At 57.5% G+C, this 17,307-nt stretch overlaps 1 protein-coding gene across 1 annotated transcript; it reads left to right on the top strand.

Moving 5' to 3' along the window:
* Positions 1 to 4,287: 4,287 nt before the first annotated feature.
* On the top strand, positions 4,288 to 16,625 carry WNT10A (Wnt family member 10A). The gene is made up of 4 exons (XM_068969329.1): positions 4,288 to 4,397; positions 5,426 to 5,688; positions 13,057 to 13,436; positions 16,128 to 16,625. The coding sequence occupies exons 1-4, from the start codon at positions 4,288 to 4,290 to the stop codon at positions 16,623 to 16,625; spliced, it is 1,251 nt and encodes a 416-aa protein (XP_068825430.1).
* Positions 16,626 to 17,307: the final 682 nt, after the last annotated feature.

Genomic DNA, 17,307 nt, shown 5'->3' on the forward strand with positions numbered 1-17,307 from the left:
CAGAGGCCACCAGAGGGTGCACAGAGCCCAGCTTCCCTGTTAACACGGCCCACAGATAGGACCTGCAGGACATCTGGGGAACTCAGAGAGTTGTCAGTAAGACAGGGTAGGATGAAAAGGAAGTAAGGAGACCCACGGACAGCTAGGTCAAGCTGCTAGGGATCCAGACTGTCTGAGACCTCTAGGCTGACCCAGATGTAGGGCTGGGATGCCTGCCTCTGTCTCTACTGCTGGGTTCTGGTGCGGGGTGGTGGCAGGGGCGCAGTGATATGGGGTGTGGGATGCTGGATTTCCTCTTCTGTGATGCTAGGGAGGACAACTGAGGCAGTGGCAGAAAAAAAAGGAATTCAGTGGACATAGCATGAAAACAGTGGTGGGGGGGTGGGGCGGGCATAAAAAGGCCTAGTTTGCGAGCTCGAGCTGGGCCAGTCAGTTCCCCTCTCTGAGCCTCAGTCTCCCCGTTATGAAGTGAGGCTACCTGGTAGCACATGGTAAGAGTGCTTGCAGTCTTTGCACGGGCACTCGTGTGTTGGCGTCCATCTTCTGTGACCCTAGAGAGTGGGAACTACAGCAGGAGTCTGGGAGCTGCCTTCTATGAAAGCTGAGAGTGGCGGCCCAGAGGCACCGTTTTGACCATTATCCTGGCCCTCTTTAAGCTTGGAGGTGGCTCTGCATCACTGCCCTGAGGACTGGGATAGGGGCTGGAAGCAGAACTCAGAAATGCCCCAACACCATGACCACCCCACCTCCCCCGTCTTGCTCACCCAGCTGCCCAGCCTCAGGCACAGTCTGAGCCACTGAGGTCCCCCGCTGGCTGAGTGGTGGGGGACATGTGGAACTGGGGAGATGGGGGAAGAGAACAGAGGCGCTCCAGATGTGTGCGTGACCACATCAGGGAACGCCGGAACAAACAGGCAGAAGGGCAGGGAGGCCGGGAGGAAGGCCCAGGACTCAGGAAGCTCTTCCCCTCCCCTTCCGGACCTAACACACAGGGGTCTAGGAGACTGGGGCTGCCGGCTCTACCCCCTTCCTTACCTTCCTGAGGGGGCCATGGTCCTTGAGGCCTGGACAAGAGGACAAAGAGCTGCCTTGTCACCCTGGGGCTCCTTGCCTCCCTTCTTCACAAAGCTAACCTTCTCCAGCAGAGCATCAAGACTGAGCTTGGACTGGGCTTAGCTGGGGTGGTGGGGGTCCCACCTGTTCTCACCCTGGTGCCTCCCTGGCCCTTCCTTCCCCGCAACCTCCGATGGAGCTGCCACAGCTGGAACCATTCTCCGGCGGCGCTGCCTTTCATCCCTGGTCTCCCCCACCCCCAGTGGCCCCTGTAATTGTGGTCTCAGGCAGCGGCTGTGGGGGCTGGGGCTAGGCTGAGGGCCAGAGCCCAGGGCAGGGCCAGGGCGGGGCTTGGGGGTGGCTGATAGGGGCTTGCCCATGGCATGGGTCTTGTGGGGTTGGGGCTCCAGCAGCAGACACCCTTTCAGGGTTTCATCTTCACATATGCCAAGGCCATGGGCCCACATAAGCCTTCATTTCTTGGGGCTAGGGAGAAGCACCCCGGACGGGGCACTCCTGGACCCTCATGACAGCAGGCTAGTGCCATGCTTGAGTGCCAGCAAGGCTTGGGCATTGTTTGGTTCCTGGAGTTTTCAAAGAAAGGGTCTTCTCCCTCTCCCTTACATTTCTGTATTTCATGAATAGTGGAGGGTAGGGGAGCAAAGAGATCAGTCTTCATCTGATGAAGGCCAAAGGGAAAAAAAAAATCAGCCACTAAACCAGGTCAGTGGCATTTCCCAAACGTGGTCCCCTTGAAAAGCACTTGAGACATTGGTTAGAACTGCAGACCCCCAGGTCTTCCCTCTGGAAAGGCTGATTCAGCTTCACAGAGCCCAGAATTGGAATTTCCCACAACGGCCTACCCCAGGGGAAACGTACAATGCATCAAGCGTGGGACACGCTGGTGTGAGCGCTAGATGTGAAGGAAGGAGGTCTGCAGCCTGGATTATGAACCCATTGCTCGAGCCTTTCTGGGCCTCAGTTTCCCCAGCAGCAAATGGGAGTATGGCTCCCCAGTCTGGCTTGTCCCTGTCAGACTGTGCCCTCTCCCACTCTGGGCTCACGCCTCCTTCCTGGGTTGAGACTGGTTCTGCCCTGCCCCTCCCCATACCCTTCCCAAACTTTAGACCCAAGCTGTCGCTCTTTCTGCAGCCTGGTAGGGGAGAGTGGGGAGGGCAGGGGGCGGCTGGGGTCAAACCCGGCTCTGGCTGACGCAGACTGCTCCCTGCCCCCGGCTGTTTCCCTGCTGTCCAGCCAGACTGCTCCCCCCACTGCCCCACCCCCACCCCCAGCAGCCTCAAGCTCTTAATTCCTGACAGCTGCGGTGGCTCCCGGCAGAGATGGGGGAGAGGAGGAGATGCCGTCAGCCTGCTGTTGCTCAGGCCACCACCACCACCTGACAGTCTGGGGACAGGGAAGGCCCCACCCCTCTCGTTCGATTCCCCAGGGGGGTGCCGATTCCAGGAATGGGCCCCTTTTTGTCTCTGAGCCCAGAGGCTCTGGTCGTTTATCCTTAAGCCAGGAGGGGCTCTCTTCAGAGAGGGGGGCAGTGAGGTTGGGAGGGAAGCATATGTATAGAGTGAGAGGCTTGTGCCCATTTTACAGAGGGGGATGTCAAGGCCACAGTGGGAATAGGTTTTGCTATCAGGGCGCAGGTTAGAGCCAGAAACAGAAGCTGGAGCCTCTGTCCCCAACTCTCTGGCTTTCGGGCCCTTACCTGTGTCCGGTACACTCCTCCTGCTAGGCGAACCTAGTGTTCAGCTGGGATGTGAGGACAGAAAAGAATCCCAGAGAGGTGTGGCCCTGAGCCAGGAAGCTGGTGTTTGGGACCTCCCAGAGGACCAAGAGGCAGGGCCAAGGTGAGACCTGAGATATCTACAGGCTGGGCATGGGGAAGGAGGACTCACTGTTGGGACTGCTGCTGCTATGCTCAAGTGGGCTTTGATCCAGCTCTTCCACTAACTTACTGGGTGACCTTGAGGAGGTCATGACCCTCTCTGAGCCTCAGTATTTTCTTATGAAATAAAAGGGGATAAAATAAGATAACCTCAAAGTACACTTTTAGGGTTAAAAGGCTCTCTAATCCCTCCTCTTAGGGTATGCCACCCCTGGATGCTGTGCTCACAGACAAACATTCACTGGAGTCCCAGGACTTTTACCTTCACCGGCTCATTGATGAGATGAGGTGGGTCTCATTAACCTCATTTCACTGAGGCACAGGGTGGTTTGGTGTCCAGGAGGCACCTGTTGAAGGTCACACGCCAACAAGAGCGAGATGGGGGGGTGTGCTGCTAACCTCCTCTGCAGGACCCCACACCTGCCTCAGCAGCCAAGCCTGGGAAGTCCCTCCTGAGGTGGGGGAGGCAAGCAGAGGGCCAGCCCCTGCAGGTGTGTATATGCGGTGGGGGGGTGGGAGGCGGGGGATGGCTCCCCAGCAGCTGCGGCTCAGCCGGGCGCACACACCTCGCAGTAACACACACCTTCCCACACAAACCAGCCAGCCGGCTCACTGGCACCGCCCTGGGCCTGATCGAGCAGACCCCAACACCTCTTCTTCCCGCCCCTCCCCGCACGGTCTGCACGGCCGCTCCCACCCCAATGCTGAGCAGACACAGTGGCCTCGGGAGGAGTACACGCCTCTGCCCCCCTCCCCCGTCGTCGTGACGTCACGTGGGGTAGAGCCCTGAGACTCGGGGAGTTGGGGGGGGGGGGTGAGGAAAGGGGAGGCGGCCGAGCTCCCTGAGCCGGGACAGTCACTCACTCTCTTGGGCGGTGGGGCCGGGCACAGACAGCGCCGCCCCCCCAACTCCCCCCACCCCGCCGCCCGCCTCGCAAGCCCTCGGAAGCACAGGCTCACCGCGCTGTGCTCTGGGGGCTCCCTGGCACCCCAGCCTCTCTTCCCTAGCCCACAGCACCTCCGGGCCCCCCTTACACTCAAGAGGCACCAGGAGTTGTTGCAGGGGGGCCTCGGGAAATTCCCCGAACCCCTGTGCCAGGAGGTGCCCGGTGCGCCCGCCCGCCCGCCCGCCGCCCCCCCCCCCGAGGGCGGTGCCCGGGGGCGCTGCCCCATGGAGCAGGGAGGCGGGCACCGTCTGCTCCGGGAGCCGTGACCCGAGTCGGAGCTGTGTGTCGCAGCCGCCCCGACCCCCCGCGGATCATGCGCCGTCGCCCCTGGCTCGCCGGTCCCACCGGGCTGTGAGCCCCCAACTCCTGGCCCATCACGGCCTGCGCGCGATGGGCAGCACTCACCCTTGCCCCTGGCTGCGGCTCCGACCTCGGCCCCAGCCGCGGCCCGCGCTCTGCGCTCTCTTCTTCCTACTGCTGCTGGCTGCCTCCGTGCCCAGGTGAGCCCTCACCTTATGCCCCGCCCTCCTGGAGAGCTGGGACCCCCAGCCACAGGGACCTCTGCGCGCCTGCTGGGGCAGGGGACCCTGAAAGGAGGGAGGGACGGTGTCGCAGTAAAGTGTTTGTGACCAATGAAAAGAGTACTCTCACAGGAGGGGGTTGAACTGGTGACAGACTAAGGGCAGGCCAGGGAGACAGGGCAGTGCCCGGAAGAGTGATGGCTACTAGAGGGGAAAGTGTGTGTTTAGTGGGCAGCAAGTGCCAACCTGGAGTCCCTGCTATGCTGGGGGTACACACCTCACCCCAGAAGTAAGCTCAAATTGCCAAGCTTTACCTTAGAGATTGCCCCTAGGCAGAGGCAGGGGTTGGGAGCCCAAAGGGGGTCGCCCAGGTGGGGTCAATGAGAGATGGCAGCTAGAAGGGTTCTTAGGGTGCATATGTGTGTGTGTGTGTGTCTTTCTGTCTGTGGTCAAGTGAGCCCAGCAAGCTGAGTTGTAAACAGCAGTCTGTGTGTGCACATGTGTGGATATGAGGGCTCATGGATCAGTGTATGTTCAGATGAACATGTGTGTGAACTTGTGAGTGTCCATGTGTGTGTATATAACTATGTCTGATGAAGTGTGCATGTGGGTAAGTGTTCCTGCATCTGTGTGTCCACTTCAATGTGTGTAGAAGTGTGACTGCATGAATGTGACTGTCTGAAGCATGCCGTTGAGTGGTCTCTGGGAGAACGCTTTGAGAGCATCAGTGCCTGGGGATGTACTTATGAAATACTCTGTGCGAAGGCATACCGGATGTGTGTCCATTTGCACATGTTAATCGGTGTGGGTGTGCAGCCCGGTGGGCTGTCTTGGAGAGGAGAATGGTGAGAAGGTTGAGAAAAAGAGAGTGCTTTGGGGATACGCTGATGGGCTCAATCCTCAAAAGCAGGGGTTGGAACAGAGCCTTTGGGACAGAGTGTGTATAGTTAGATGGGGCCCTCCTAGCCCCCCAAACGCTCACCCACCCCAAACCCACCTGCCTGCAGGTCTGCACCCAACGATATCCTGGGCCTCCGCCTCCCCCAAGAGCCCGTGCTCAACGCCAACACGGTGTGCCTGACATTGCCAGGCCTGAGCAAGCGGCAGATGGAGGTGTGTGTGCGCCACCCTGACGTGGCTGCTTCAGCCATCCAGGGCATCCAGATTGCCATCCATGAGTGCCAGCACCAGTTCCGGGATCAGCGCTGGAATTGCTCTAGTCTCGAGACTCGAAACAAGATCCCTTATGAGAGTCCTATCTTCAGCAGAGGTAGCTGCCCCTCACCCCTCACCCCTCACCCTTGCCCTGCCCACCCCATTCAGCACCCTCAATCCAGAACTGATCTGCCAGCTATCAAGCTGGCAAGCTCCCCAGGTGCTCATCTCTTGGCCCGTGTTGCTCTCCTCTTGCCTCTTTCTGCTCTGGGCAAGTCCATGGTGGGGGAAGTGGGCAGTCAGACAAATGGGGCAGATGTGGCTCCAGACTGGGCTGTGTGGGATGCAGGTGGCAGGTTTCATGCCTGAGAACTGAACTCCTGGGTTATCCTGCCCAGAGACTGACTCTGTGTAACTCAGGCCCAGGAAATACCCATATCTGTCACCTGCCTCAATTTACCCTATACCCAACTAGTAAATAGCATTTAGGATGGAGGGCCTGTGATGAAGTACCCAGAATCCACACGAAGAGGGGTCAGGGACCTTTGCCCAACAGTGTAGGTGAGGGAAGCCTAAGCAGGTAAAACTATACTTTTGCAGAAGCCTTTCCCAGTGGGGAACACCACCAGCCTGTGTGTCATCCTTGCTGCCCTGCAAACCCTCTCTGAATCAGAGGCACTGGGTGTGTGCCTGTCTTCTGCCCAGTAGGCTTCACTTACGGTTCTGCCTATCCCTTTTCCCCTCATGGTTGGGAGAAGCTGCAGCCTACTATCTGTTCCCCTCCCTGGACTTTTGGGTGACCCACCCGGACAATCCCTAGAGTGGCTTGGGCTGGAGATGGCAGGCGCTTTCCTCACTCAGTTCCACTCACACCCACCTCCTTCCCTGGTATCTTAAGCTTTGATTCGGGTCTTTGGAAAAAGATGGGGGTCTTGCCTCCTGGATGGGCCTAACTGGGTATATCTCTCCTCCGTGCAACTACTTGGGTGGGACAGCGTGGGGACCTGACTCCTTGGGACTTGTACGATTCTCAGGTGACAGCAGAGAAGGCCAGGTACCCCTGTACTCGGTGCCCTTTGGGCCCAGGGGCTTTTGGGAGAGTCAGACTCTAATGTACCCTAATTTCAGAAAGAACTGAGTCAGGGGCATTCCCTGTCCACCAGGACCTCTCCGCGCATCCCGGAGCCCCCAGGTCAGGGTCCACCCCAGCTTTCCCCAGCCCAGCCCCTTGCCGCCCGCCCCGCGCCCGCGCGCTCTCCCTGCTCCCTCCCCCGCGCGCCCGGGGCGCTGTTTCTCCCCGGCCGAGCCCAGCCCGACGCGTGTGGCGGCATGCAGCCGCGAACTAATCCCCGCGGGCCGCGGCAGACGGCTCCCGGCCCCAGCCGCGCGCCTCTCAAAGAGGGCGACCCCCACCCCCCGCACCCCGTCCCGAGCTCCCGCCCCGCCCGCCCCGCCTCCCAGGAGCCCCTCCCGCCGTCTGCCCGGAGAGGATGCCCGCGACCCCCGGCCGATTGGCCTGCCCAACTCCGGCCCGGCGCCCCGCCCTGGCCGCCCCCGCTGCCGCCTGGCTCACGGACACGAAGTGACAGGCCCCTGCATCTCTCCTGCCCCGGCCGGGCCGGGCCGGCGCTCCCCGCTGCCGCGCGCCCGAACCCACTCCGGGATTCTGGGTCACCCGCGCTCCCCGAAGTCCTGTTCTCGCCAGCGCTGGCCTCGAGTTTGCTCCGGGTTCCACTCTCTGAGGACTTGGGCAACCGTGTCTCTTATGGGGAGGCGAGGCTAGCTCTCCGCCCCTCTTCCCGGGGCCTCGGTGTCCCCTCTTTTTCTCTGGTCCTCCTGCCCCCTCTAGGCCGAGTGAACCCAGGCGCCCCGACTGCTTCGACGGGGGGAGGCCCGTTCGGGCTGGTGGAGGACACGGGGGCTTTGCAGCTTTGGGGAGAGTTCGGAGCGGTGGAACCCCGCGGGATTGGCGCTGTGCCAGGCGCTCCCGGGTTCACCTGCAGTTTAATAAGCGGGAGGTGAGCTGGGGGGACGGGTAGGGGGGGAGGTGAGGTGTGGAGGGGGGAGACTTGCCGGGGCTAGCCGGCGCGGGGCGGCGCCCAGCGCGGGGAGGGGGCGGGACAGCGCCGCTCCTGGACTCCTGCAGGGAGGCTGGGCTCCTGCCTTTGGCCTCACAACACCGGCCTACCTCTGTGGCTTCTGCCTCTTCCCCCGCCCCCACCGCCCCCATTGCAACACCTCATTTCTACCTTTCTATCCTCCTCGGAGGATGGCCTTCTCTGAGGGCTTCTGGAAAGAAATGTCCACCCCCCACCCCTCTCCTCACCTCCCAAGGCCACCGTTGCCTGCCTCACTCACTCCACACTCTTCTGGGACCATTTTCTTGGCCCATCACCTCAAGGGCTAGCTAAATTTGAATCCCATGGGCCAGTCTTGGCGGTAAGGAGCCCCTGGGCTGGATTCTTCCCCCAGTCTCCCTTCTTTTCAAGACATAGATTGTCCATGAGGAGATCGGGTGACCCCAGTTTCCCCATATGGAATATCAGTAGGATGACCCCTCTTCTGACCAATGGAGTTCTCTTAAAGGTGCACTTGGGCTTCCCAGGTGGCTCAGTGAGTAAAGAACCCACCTGCCAATGCAAGAGACATAGGAGACGTACGTTTGATCCCTGGGTGGGGAAGATCCCCTGGAGGAGGGCATGGCAACCTACTCCAGTATTCTTGCCTGGAGAATCCCCATGGACAGAGGAGCCTGGTGGGCTATGGGCCATGGAGTTGCAGAGTCGGGCAGAAGTGACTTAGCATGCACATGCATGCCACCACGTTTAAAATTCAGAGACTGCTACCAGGAGGTGGTCCCCCAAGTCTTCCACCTGAGTGCTGTCACTGTCATCTAATTGTCCTGACACTTTTCCTGCGATGGGTTGGCTGGAAGGGATGAGGTTCTCATGTAGGAGGTAGAGGGAAGGGTGTTTGAGCACCTGGAGTGGGTGCTAGGGAAGCAGGACACACAGTAGGGCTTTCCCCAACCAAGCAGAGGGAGGTGGGGCTGCTGGAACCTGGGAGTTGAGAGGCAGGGAGAGTGGGGTCTCTAGGGGACTAGAGTCCTAAATAAACTGTGAGAGGACCACCCCCATCTCAGAGGCAGCTGTGACCCAAGGATCCTGATATCCCCAGCTTTCAGTTCTGAGGACTCATACGTTGGTGCTTGGGTGGGTGAAATGCTGGACAAACTTGGCTAGAAGGGGCGGCTCTTTATTATGTGGATTAAAGAACTCCATCTCTTACTCAGGATGCAGGGACCAGAGGGAGATTTGAGGAATGGGCTGTTTAGAGCTGGACTTGGGCACTGGAGTTAGAGGGGATGAGAGGACAGGGACAGATGTGGTGGAGACAGTAGATTCACGCAGCAGGTCCTGGAGCACTGGCACAGTTTGGGTACTGCCCTCCCTAAGGCCCAGACTCATTCAGAATGGATGGAAAGAGGGGGTGTGAGGCTCTGCAGTAAGCCAGGCTCCCAGCCCAGGAGAACCCAGCAATTTGAGAGTCTAGCCTCTGCTCTCCAAGGCCCTGGCTCTTTGTCTCCCACCTCCCTTTTACATTCACCCTCAGGGAGTCTTGTTTTTATGCGCGGGCTTGGGATATGTGATGGTACTCACATGGGGAGACTGAGGCACAGGCAGTCATATCCTAATGATTATCCTAACCATAATCTTAATTATATCCTAACAGGATCACCTAAAGTCCTGTTATTCTCGTTTGTCTAGTCACTAAGTTGAGTCTGACTCTTTGGCAACCCCTTGGACTGTAACCCACCAGGTTCCTCTGTTCATGGTGTTTCCCAGGCAAGAATAATGGAGTGGGTTGCCATTCCCTTCTCCAGAAGGAGACCTTCCCAACCCAGGGATCGAACTAATTACCCAAAACATATTAAGTACTTGCTGTGTGCTAATCACTGTTTTGAAGCACTTTATCTGTACTGTAGGGTCTTCAAACAAACCCCACGCACTAGGTTCTATCATTATCCTCCTTTTATAAAGGAAGCTTAGAGAGGTTGGGTAACTTGCCATTAGTCACACAGCTTGTACATGAGCTGCAGAGCCAGGACTCAAGTGTAGGCCAGCTGTTCTTAGAGATAGCACTCAACCCCCTGCATAATGCCTCCCAAGCTGCAAGGCCACCATGATCTCCTACCTGGTGCCCAGAGGTGAACTGGTACGACAGAGAAGTAATCCAAAAAATGGAGCTGGCATGCACACATGTACACACGCACTCTCACACACCAACACCTACCCATAGTTGTGAAGATGTGATGCTGCATCAGTGTCACCCCTAAGTGTTCCCACATATAGGCAACCCCCTCTCTCTCTCCCAGGCCAGGAACATGAACACACACAGATTATTTGCACACAGATTATTCGTGTGGAGGGAATGGAGACCAGACTTCTCCACCTCTCCTCCTTCTTTGACTTGAATGGGCAGGTCCCAAGCTTCTCTAAACCTTCCTAGTTCCCACTGGCTCCCGAGTCCTCTCTCCTCCACACTTCCCTGCCCTCCAAACCTCCTCCCCCAGCCCCTTCCTGGCTGTTGGCTGCGTCCTGTAGCAGCAGCTGACTCCAGTTAGATGCTGGCAGTCCCTGTCCCAGATCAAAGGCAGGGCGGCTAATTGTGCGTCTTAACGAGCCCCCACCCCCCAGTGCTCCGGGCAGCCCAGCTGGCCAAGGCCCCATCCCTCTCCCCCTCCAGCTGGCCAGATGGCACTGTGCCTGCGTCTGCCCCAGACAGTTGGGGCCAGGACCGAAACTGGGGCCCAGAATGGGAGCTGGGGGCAGACCCAATGGGCTGAACTTCTCTGAATGCTTGGAGCAGAGGGTGACCGTACAAGCCCTGCCTGGTCACTCCTATATGTGGCTGTGAGAGGTTCCAGAGGCCATGGGGTGGTTGGTGTCTTTAGCTGCTTGGGGTCGCTAGAGGTGTTCTCTGTAGACTGTGGGCTACCTTTCTCCAGACTCCTCTAGGCCTGCCCTTGAATGTAATGGAGCCTGGAAGATGGTGGTTGGGTTGGCCCAGCACATCTCCTGGGACCAGCAACTTGCTCTTTCCTGGTGTTATGCATAGACAAGGTCAGAGGACTGGGAACTGTGCTATCTGGGTTTCTTACTCAGCAGCAGGTCTTCTGCAGAGCCAAATGTCCTTCAGTAGAAAGTGGCCAGGCCTGGGAGCTGGGAGAGCTGGGGCTGGGCCCAGCTCCATTACCCCTCTTTTGTACAGTGTGTCTAAGTGTGTGTGTGTGTGTGTGTGTGTGTGTGTGTTGGGAGGGGTGCTTTCTGGGCTGCCTCTGGTGGTCTATATATGGCCATTTGTCCTAGAAGCAGGCTGATGACTCCCCCACCCCAAGCAATAATTGCTCAGGGTCCCACAGATAAAAGGCAAGGGATAAATACAGGGTGTGCGCCTCAGCTAGAGTCTGCCTTTCTTTCCCTTGGGCCCCACCTCCCAGGGCATTGTCTACTCTTCTGCAACTCCCACCGGTTCCCAGGGCCCCTTCTGAGGGCTCCTGCCTATTCTCTATTCCTTCCTGTTTCCTCAGAGCTGGCTTTTTCTTAGAAAAGGTCCTGAGAAGAGGGATCATCTGCTCTGTGGGCTTCTGGTGACCCAAGTGATTTGTTCTCGAGTGGGCCATGAGCTGCAGAGCTCCAGGCCTGGCGGGGAAAACAAGAAAGAGCAATAGCCTGAAACTGCAGCAGCGGTGGGTGAAGTCAGACAGCAGGAAGGAACTTCTCAATAATATCAAGTGTTTATGTAGTCCTTCTTGCCTAGAGAATCCCATGGGCAGAGGAGCCTGGTGGGCAAAGAGTCAGACAGGACTGAGTGACTTCACTTTCACTTTCACTTCATGTAGTCCTTACTAGGAGTAAGGTATTATCCTAAGCATTTTAAATTTCTTAACTCAGTTCTTGGAACAACAATGAGACAGATGTTTTACAGATGAGAAAATTGAGGCACAGAGAGGTCAAGTCACTTGGCCAAGGTCACTCTATTACCAGCTAGTAAGTGGAAGAGCCAAGATTGAAACCCAGGCAGTCTGGCACCAGAGTTCATATGCTTTTACACATCTTGTTTTTGCTTTTGTTTTTTGTTTTTGTTTTTTGCCAGGCAGGGAGATGGGGACAGGGCCCTGTGATGCAGAGGGTGAGCATTAGGGGTGGGACTGGGTTAGGGTCTTTGTCCAGTCCTGGTTGGCCCTCTGGGGTCAGTGAGGCCTCCAAGTCCTCTCAATCTTGATTGATGGTGAGGTAGTAGGATCAGGAGTTTTTTCTTCTGAATCTTTGGCCTCTCCTAAGCCATCAGCTCCCAGCCGAATTCTGGCTTCCCCACAGGTGTCTATGGCTCAGCCGAATCTCCTGCTTATGTGGGAGCTGTTGTTGTCCTTGGTTTCTTCCACTGCTCAGACTCTCTCGGGTTCAGAGGCTGGTCAGAGACCTGCCCTTTGCCGGTCCTTTCTCAGATGCAGAATGAGATGCAGCTTGCAGGTCCAGAAGCCCAACCCTCCTCTGCAAGTAGGACTCCCCCTGCCGCAGACCCAGAGGATGGCTCAAGCTGGGAATGTCAAGGAGGAGGAGCAGTGTAGACAAGTCCTGGGCTCCTGAGAGTCACCCATCTTGGAAGCTTTGCACCCCTGAGCATCTCATGAAGGCATCTACCTTAGCTAACCGTTCCTTCTCAGTGTTCAACATGACTACTCTTAACCCCGAGTCAGCAGGGGGCTCGCTCCTAGCATCCTTGAGACAATCTCTTCAGCTGACCTGAAGAAACCACAGGCAGGGTGGCTGGGCAATACCCTTTTCTGAGCAGACTTTCTGGGATGTCATGTGGGCAGGGAAGGGGGAAATTCCCCTGGCTCTTTTCCCTCCCTCTGGTACCTGGCCATCAGAGGGTGTTCTGTGATGTGCCCAAGCGGGTGGCTGCAGTCAGGATATCTTGGGGCTGGGAACCTTAGGAGGACACCATCTCCTCTTACTTACCCTTCTGCCCATTACCATCCCCTGGGGCCCAGAATTCCATCACTGGTTATTTTTTTTTTAGGTTAAAATTTGCTTTCTTTCTGCAGGCTTATCTTAAAATTGCAAATATTGCATGAGAGATAATAACTTAAGTCTTTGATGGCAAAAAAAAATTTTTTTTTACTAGATAGTGTCTGTCCAACGGGAGAGCTGTAGACACAAACTCTGAGCTTGCTAAGGGTGAAGGGAAAGAAGTTCAAAAAGGAGAGCTGTGGGGAAGATCTCCCCCATTCCATCCTGCGTGCAGAACTTCCGGCAGCGTAATTTCTGCCCCTCTCTATGTCCTTGTACCAGATCCCTCCCCGGCCCACCACTGGGCCTCTGCTTGCCCTCGGTGCTGTGAGAAAGCTGAGTAGGGAGGGCAGAGGGATGGGATGGGAAGGCCCCTCAAAGGCCGTTTCCCGCATTTCTACGCCCAGGTTTCCGAGAGAGTGCATTCGCCTACGCCATCTCGGCAGCCGGCGTGGTGCACGCGGTATCCAATGCCTGCGCCCTGGGCAAACTGAGGGCCTGCGGCTGCGACGCGTCCCGGCGCGGCGACGAGGAGGCCTTCCGTCGGAAGTTGCACCGCCTGCAGCTGGAAGCGCTGCAGCGCGGCAAGGGCCTGAGCCACGGAGTTCCCGAGCACCCTGCCCTGCCCCCTGCCAGCCCTGGCCTGCAGGACTCCTGGGAGTGGGGCGGCTGCAGCCCTGACGTGGGTTTTGGAGAGCGCTTCTCTAAAGACTTTCTGGACTCCCGGGAACCTCACAGAGACATCCATGCGCGCATGAGGCTCCACAACAACCGAGTAGGAAGACAGGTGAGCGCCCCACCCCGCTGGGCCGGCTCAGACCCCTCTGCCTAGGGCCCCTCCCCTCCTCCGGGCTCATCTCTCCTCTGGAGACCGTACCACTATCCCTAACTCAGCATCTTATCGTTGTGTGTGCTTAGTCTCTCAGTCGTGTCCAACTCTTTGCGACCCCATGGACTGTAGCCCTCCAGGCTCTTCTGTCCATGAGGATTCTCCAGGCAGGAATACTGGAGTGGGTTGCTATGCCCTCCTCCAGGGGATCTTCCCAATGCAGGTCTTTTGCAGGCAGATTCTTTACTGTCTGAGCCACCAGGGAAGCCCCAACTTACCATTGCCCCCTCCTAATTTGGTCATCAAATGTGTGTTGGCTAGCTACTGTGTGTCAGGCACCAGACTAGGCCTGGGGCTATGAGGGCAAAACAGCCTCTGCCCTGGAAGAGCTTCCCCTCTGCTGAGCAGCCTGATCCTCCCAGTTCCTGCTGTGAGCAGAGGGCAGAGCTCCGGGTTGCAGTCAGGACCTCCAAGTCTAGGCCTACTCTCCCACTCAGTCTCCTCCCCTATAAAGTTAGAAGATTGAACTGGATGATCCGTAAGGCTCCCTACTGTGAATGTTCCATGATTCTGTTTCCCTGTGCTTAGACACCCGTCTTCTCCCAGGCTTTCTGTGCAGAATGAGAAATTCCTGCAAAGGGAGAGCCCCTGGGGCCACAGTGGTACTGTTATGTTTTCATCCTCCTTTCTCTGCACCCCCTGCCACCTCCAATATTCATACTCCCTCAAAGGTCATTCATTTTTAAGGGGGGAGAAGAAGAGGAGGAGGAGGGGGGAGGAGGAGGAAAGGGAGGAAGAGAAAGGAGAAGAGGGGGAGGAGGGTGAAGGAGAGGAGAGGGAGGAAGGAGAGGGGAGGAGAGGGAGAGGACAGAGAGGAAGAAACAAAGGGAGGGAGATGTGGAGGAAAGAAAGAAGGGAAAGTGATGGCACACGTTCAGTTTATTGAGTCCTGTCTCTGTTAGGCATTGTTCTGGAGCATTTTACTGTATATTAGCGTATTTCACTTACACCTACCTATGAAGGTTCTATTATTCACCTCATGTTCAGATATGGAAAGTCAGGCACAAACAGACCAAGAAGCTTGGCTCAGGTGATGCAACTAGTGAGAAAGTGGCAGAGGCAGGATTCATCTCCAAGCAGCTGAGTCCTGAACCCTTTTGTTCTATAGTGTAGTCTATGTGAAGATGCCTCCCTAACCCTCGTGGCAGCTCAGCACCATCTTTTATTGGTTACTCAGCCCCCTGTCCCTTCTCTTGGCCCCGCCCAGTCTGCTTAGGCCTTGTGTCTGGCTTCCCCTCACTCTGGCTGGCACTTTCTCCATCTCACTCCCCCTTCTCCTGGCTTCTCAGCCCAGGCCGGTTCACCTCCTTCTTCCACAAAGACTAGAGCTGATTCAGCTCTCCCATCATGACTGAGAGGTGAGGTAAACTGAGGCATATCCACCCTCTGGTCACATCCAGCTCCCACCTGGTTCTGCCCTGTTCATGCAGCTCTTTTCCCAAGCGTCCATTACTACCTCAGCCCATACCAACAGTGCCTCCTCCTCCCTGTTAAACTAGTTAATTAATGGCTGCTGCCTGTAGGAAGCAGATGTTCTGGAGCTGTTGGCCTGGGGAGGCACTGGGCTGCTTTCCACGTGGTGTTGACACCACAGGCTGCACATACAAGCTGCAGAGCCTTTTAAGACTTGGAGGAATGAGGACCCTCTTTTATGGCCCTATTGCCCAGGTTTGAGGGCCCCAGATCATTGCTTTGTGTTTTTGGAGTGGAGCAGGGGGAGGGGCACGTGGCCAGTTTCCTCTGGGGTCTCTGGTGAGGATAACGTGAAGGGGCTCTTTGGGAGGAGACTCAGGAGAGCAGGCTAAGGGCTGGGCAAGAAGTGGGTAGGTTGTATTACGGTAACTAGCTCCCTTGGAGGCTTGAGAACCTCTCTCTACTTTCATTGCCCTGGGGGTCTGGCTGTTTGTGTTCCCTTTGGTTCCGTATTCAGGTAGAGACTTTGGCTCCTGTTGATGCTGTTTCCTAGGAGGAATGGTGGCACTCAGTGCTGGGCAGAATAAGCCCCAGCCTGTATGATGGAGAGGAGGGGAAGGGAAATCTCTCCAGCCCCTGGCCCTCCCCTTAGGCTTCTTGCAAAGTGCTACAGGGCCCAGAGGAAGAAAGGGGCTTTCTCAGATTCCCCACAGTCTCTGCTCACAGCCTGGAGTGAGGCCAGAGGCTTTGGGCTGGGAGGTATTGGGGCCAGCACACCCCTGCTCCTGGTCCCCACCTGAGGGTTGGAGGAAGAGGGAATTTCCCTGAGGATCTGGGATCCCCCTCAGGAAGCAAGAGCCTCCAGCCCCAAGGGCCCCCTGCAGCTGCTGGGAAAGGCAGTGGGAGAGGAGGGGTGCAGGAAGGAGGGAATTCCCCTGGGGTCTGACGGATGGGAGGCGGGACGGAACAGCCGAAGAGAAGGCAGAACTCTTGTCCTGATTGCCTGGTTGAGAAGCTGTGCCCCGCACCCACCGGCTTCGGGCCTCAGCCTTTGCCTCTGTTCAATGGGAGTTGGTTTGCAAAGCCTCTGAGATTCTCCCAGGCCCAGGTCTGCGTGGGGAGGAGGGCAGTGGGGCCGGCCGCAGGCGTCACCCTCCCCCATGCCTCCCTCTGCAGGCGGTGATGGAGAACATGCGGCGGAAGTGCAAGTGCCACGGCACGTCAGGCAGCTGCCAGCTCAAGACTTGCTGGCAGGTGACGCCCGAGTTCCGCGCGGTGGGGGCGCTGCTGCGCAGCCGCTTCCACCGCGCCACGCTCATCCGCCCGCACAACCGCAACAGCGGACAGCTGGAGCCCGGTCCCGCGGGGGCACCTTCGCCCGCCCCGGGCCTTCCGGGGCCACGGCGCCGCGCCAGCCCCGCCGACCTGGTCTACTTCGAGAAGTCGCCTGACTTCTGCGAGCGGGAGCCGCGCCTGGACTCGGCGGGCACCGTGGGCCGCCTGTGCAACAAGAGCAGCGCGGGCCCCGACGGCTGCGGCAGCATGTGCTGCGGCCGCGGCCACAACATCCTTCGACAGACACGCAGTGAGCGCTGTCACTGCCGCTTCCACTGGTGCTGCTTCGTGGTCTGTGAGGAATGCCGCATCACTGAGTGGGTCAGTGTCTGCAAGTGAGCCGACGGCTCTCCTCCCTCAGGCTGCTCCTCTGTGGCGTGCCGTGTTGGCCGAGCATCACCTCGGTTCCTGGGAGTGAGGCTGGACCACAAGATTTTATAGGAACCTCCCAGCTCTGAGGTCATCAAGACTTCAATCACGGGACAATTCAGGCTTGCTTGGACCTCCCCCACTCACTTCTGTGGTCTCCAGGACTGAGATTTTGCCTCCTGGATCTCTGCCCCAAGCTCAGACAGCTCCGATGGGCTGGGGGTTGCCCCACACTTTAGGGCCGTGTCATCCAGGCATGCTCTGGGCTTGCCTCTTTTATCTCCTCACCCTTTCCCCTGGAGTGGGAGGAAACCAATGGAAGCTGGTGGGTAGGGGGAGGAGGAGTACAAAGAAGAAATGGACATCACTGAGCTGAAGTGTTTCTGCAGAGGCCTCAGAGGTTCTTCTCCACTGGCCCCTGCCCCTCCTCATTCATTTAACAAATATTTATTTTGCACTCTTTGCGGCCTGGCACTCTGTGGGGATGAGAGGTGCTGGGAATACAGATGTGAATAAGAGACACAGTACCTACCCTCTTGGAGTTTACATTCTGGCTGGGGAAGATGGGCAATAAACAAGAAAATGCACAAGCAAGGACATTTCAGACAATGCTGTGTGATGTGAAGAAAATAAAGCAAGGTGCTGGATGTAG

Source organism: Capricornis sumatraensis, chromosome 3 (assembly GCF_032405125.1).
Source record: "Capricornis sumatraensis isolate serow.1 chromosome 3, serow.2, whole genome shotgun sequence".
NCBI classification, from domain to species: Eukaryota; Metazoa; Chordata; class Mammalia; order Artiodactyla; family Bovidae; genus Capricornis; species Capricornis sumatraensis.

What these genes read in the sequence shown, in the direction of transcription:
- WNT10A (XM_068969329.1), top strand. Translation starts at nt 4,288, where the DNA reads ATGGGCAGCACTCACCCTTGCCCCTGGCTGCGGCTCCGACCTCGGCCC. An exon ending in CTGGCTGCCTCCGTGCCCAG is followed by an intron (nt 4,398 to 5,425) that starts GTGAGCCCTCAC and finishes ACCTGCCTGCAG; the next exon opens with GTCTGCACCCAACGATATCC. An exon ending in GAGTCCTATCTTCAGCAGAG is followed by an intron (nt 5,689 to 13,056) that starts GTAGCTGCCCCT and finishes TTCTACGCCCAG; the next exon opens with GTTTCCGAGAGAGTGCATTC.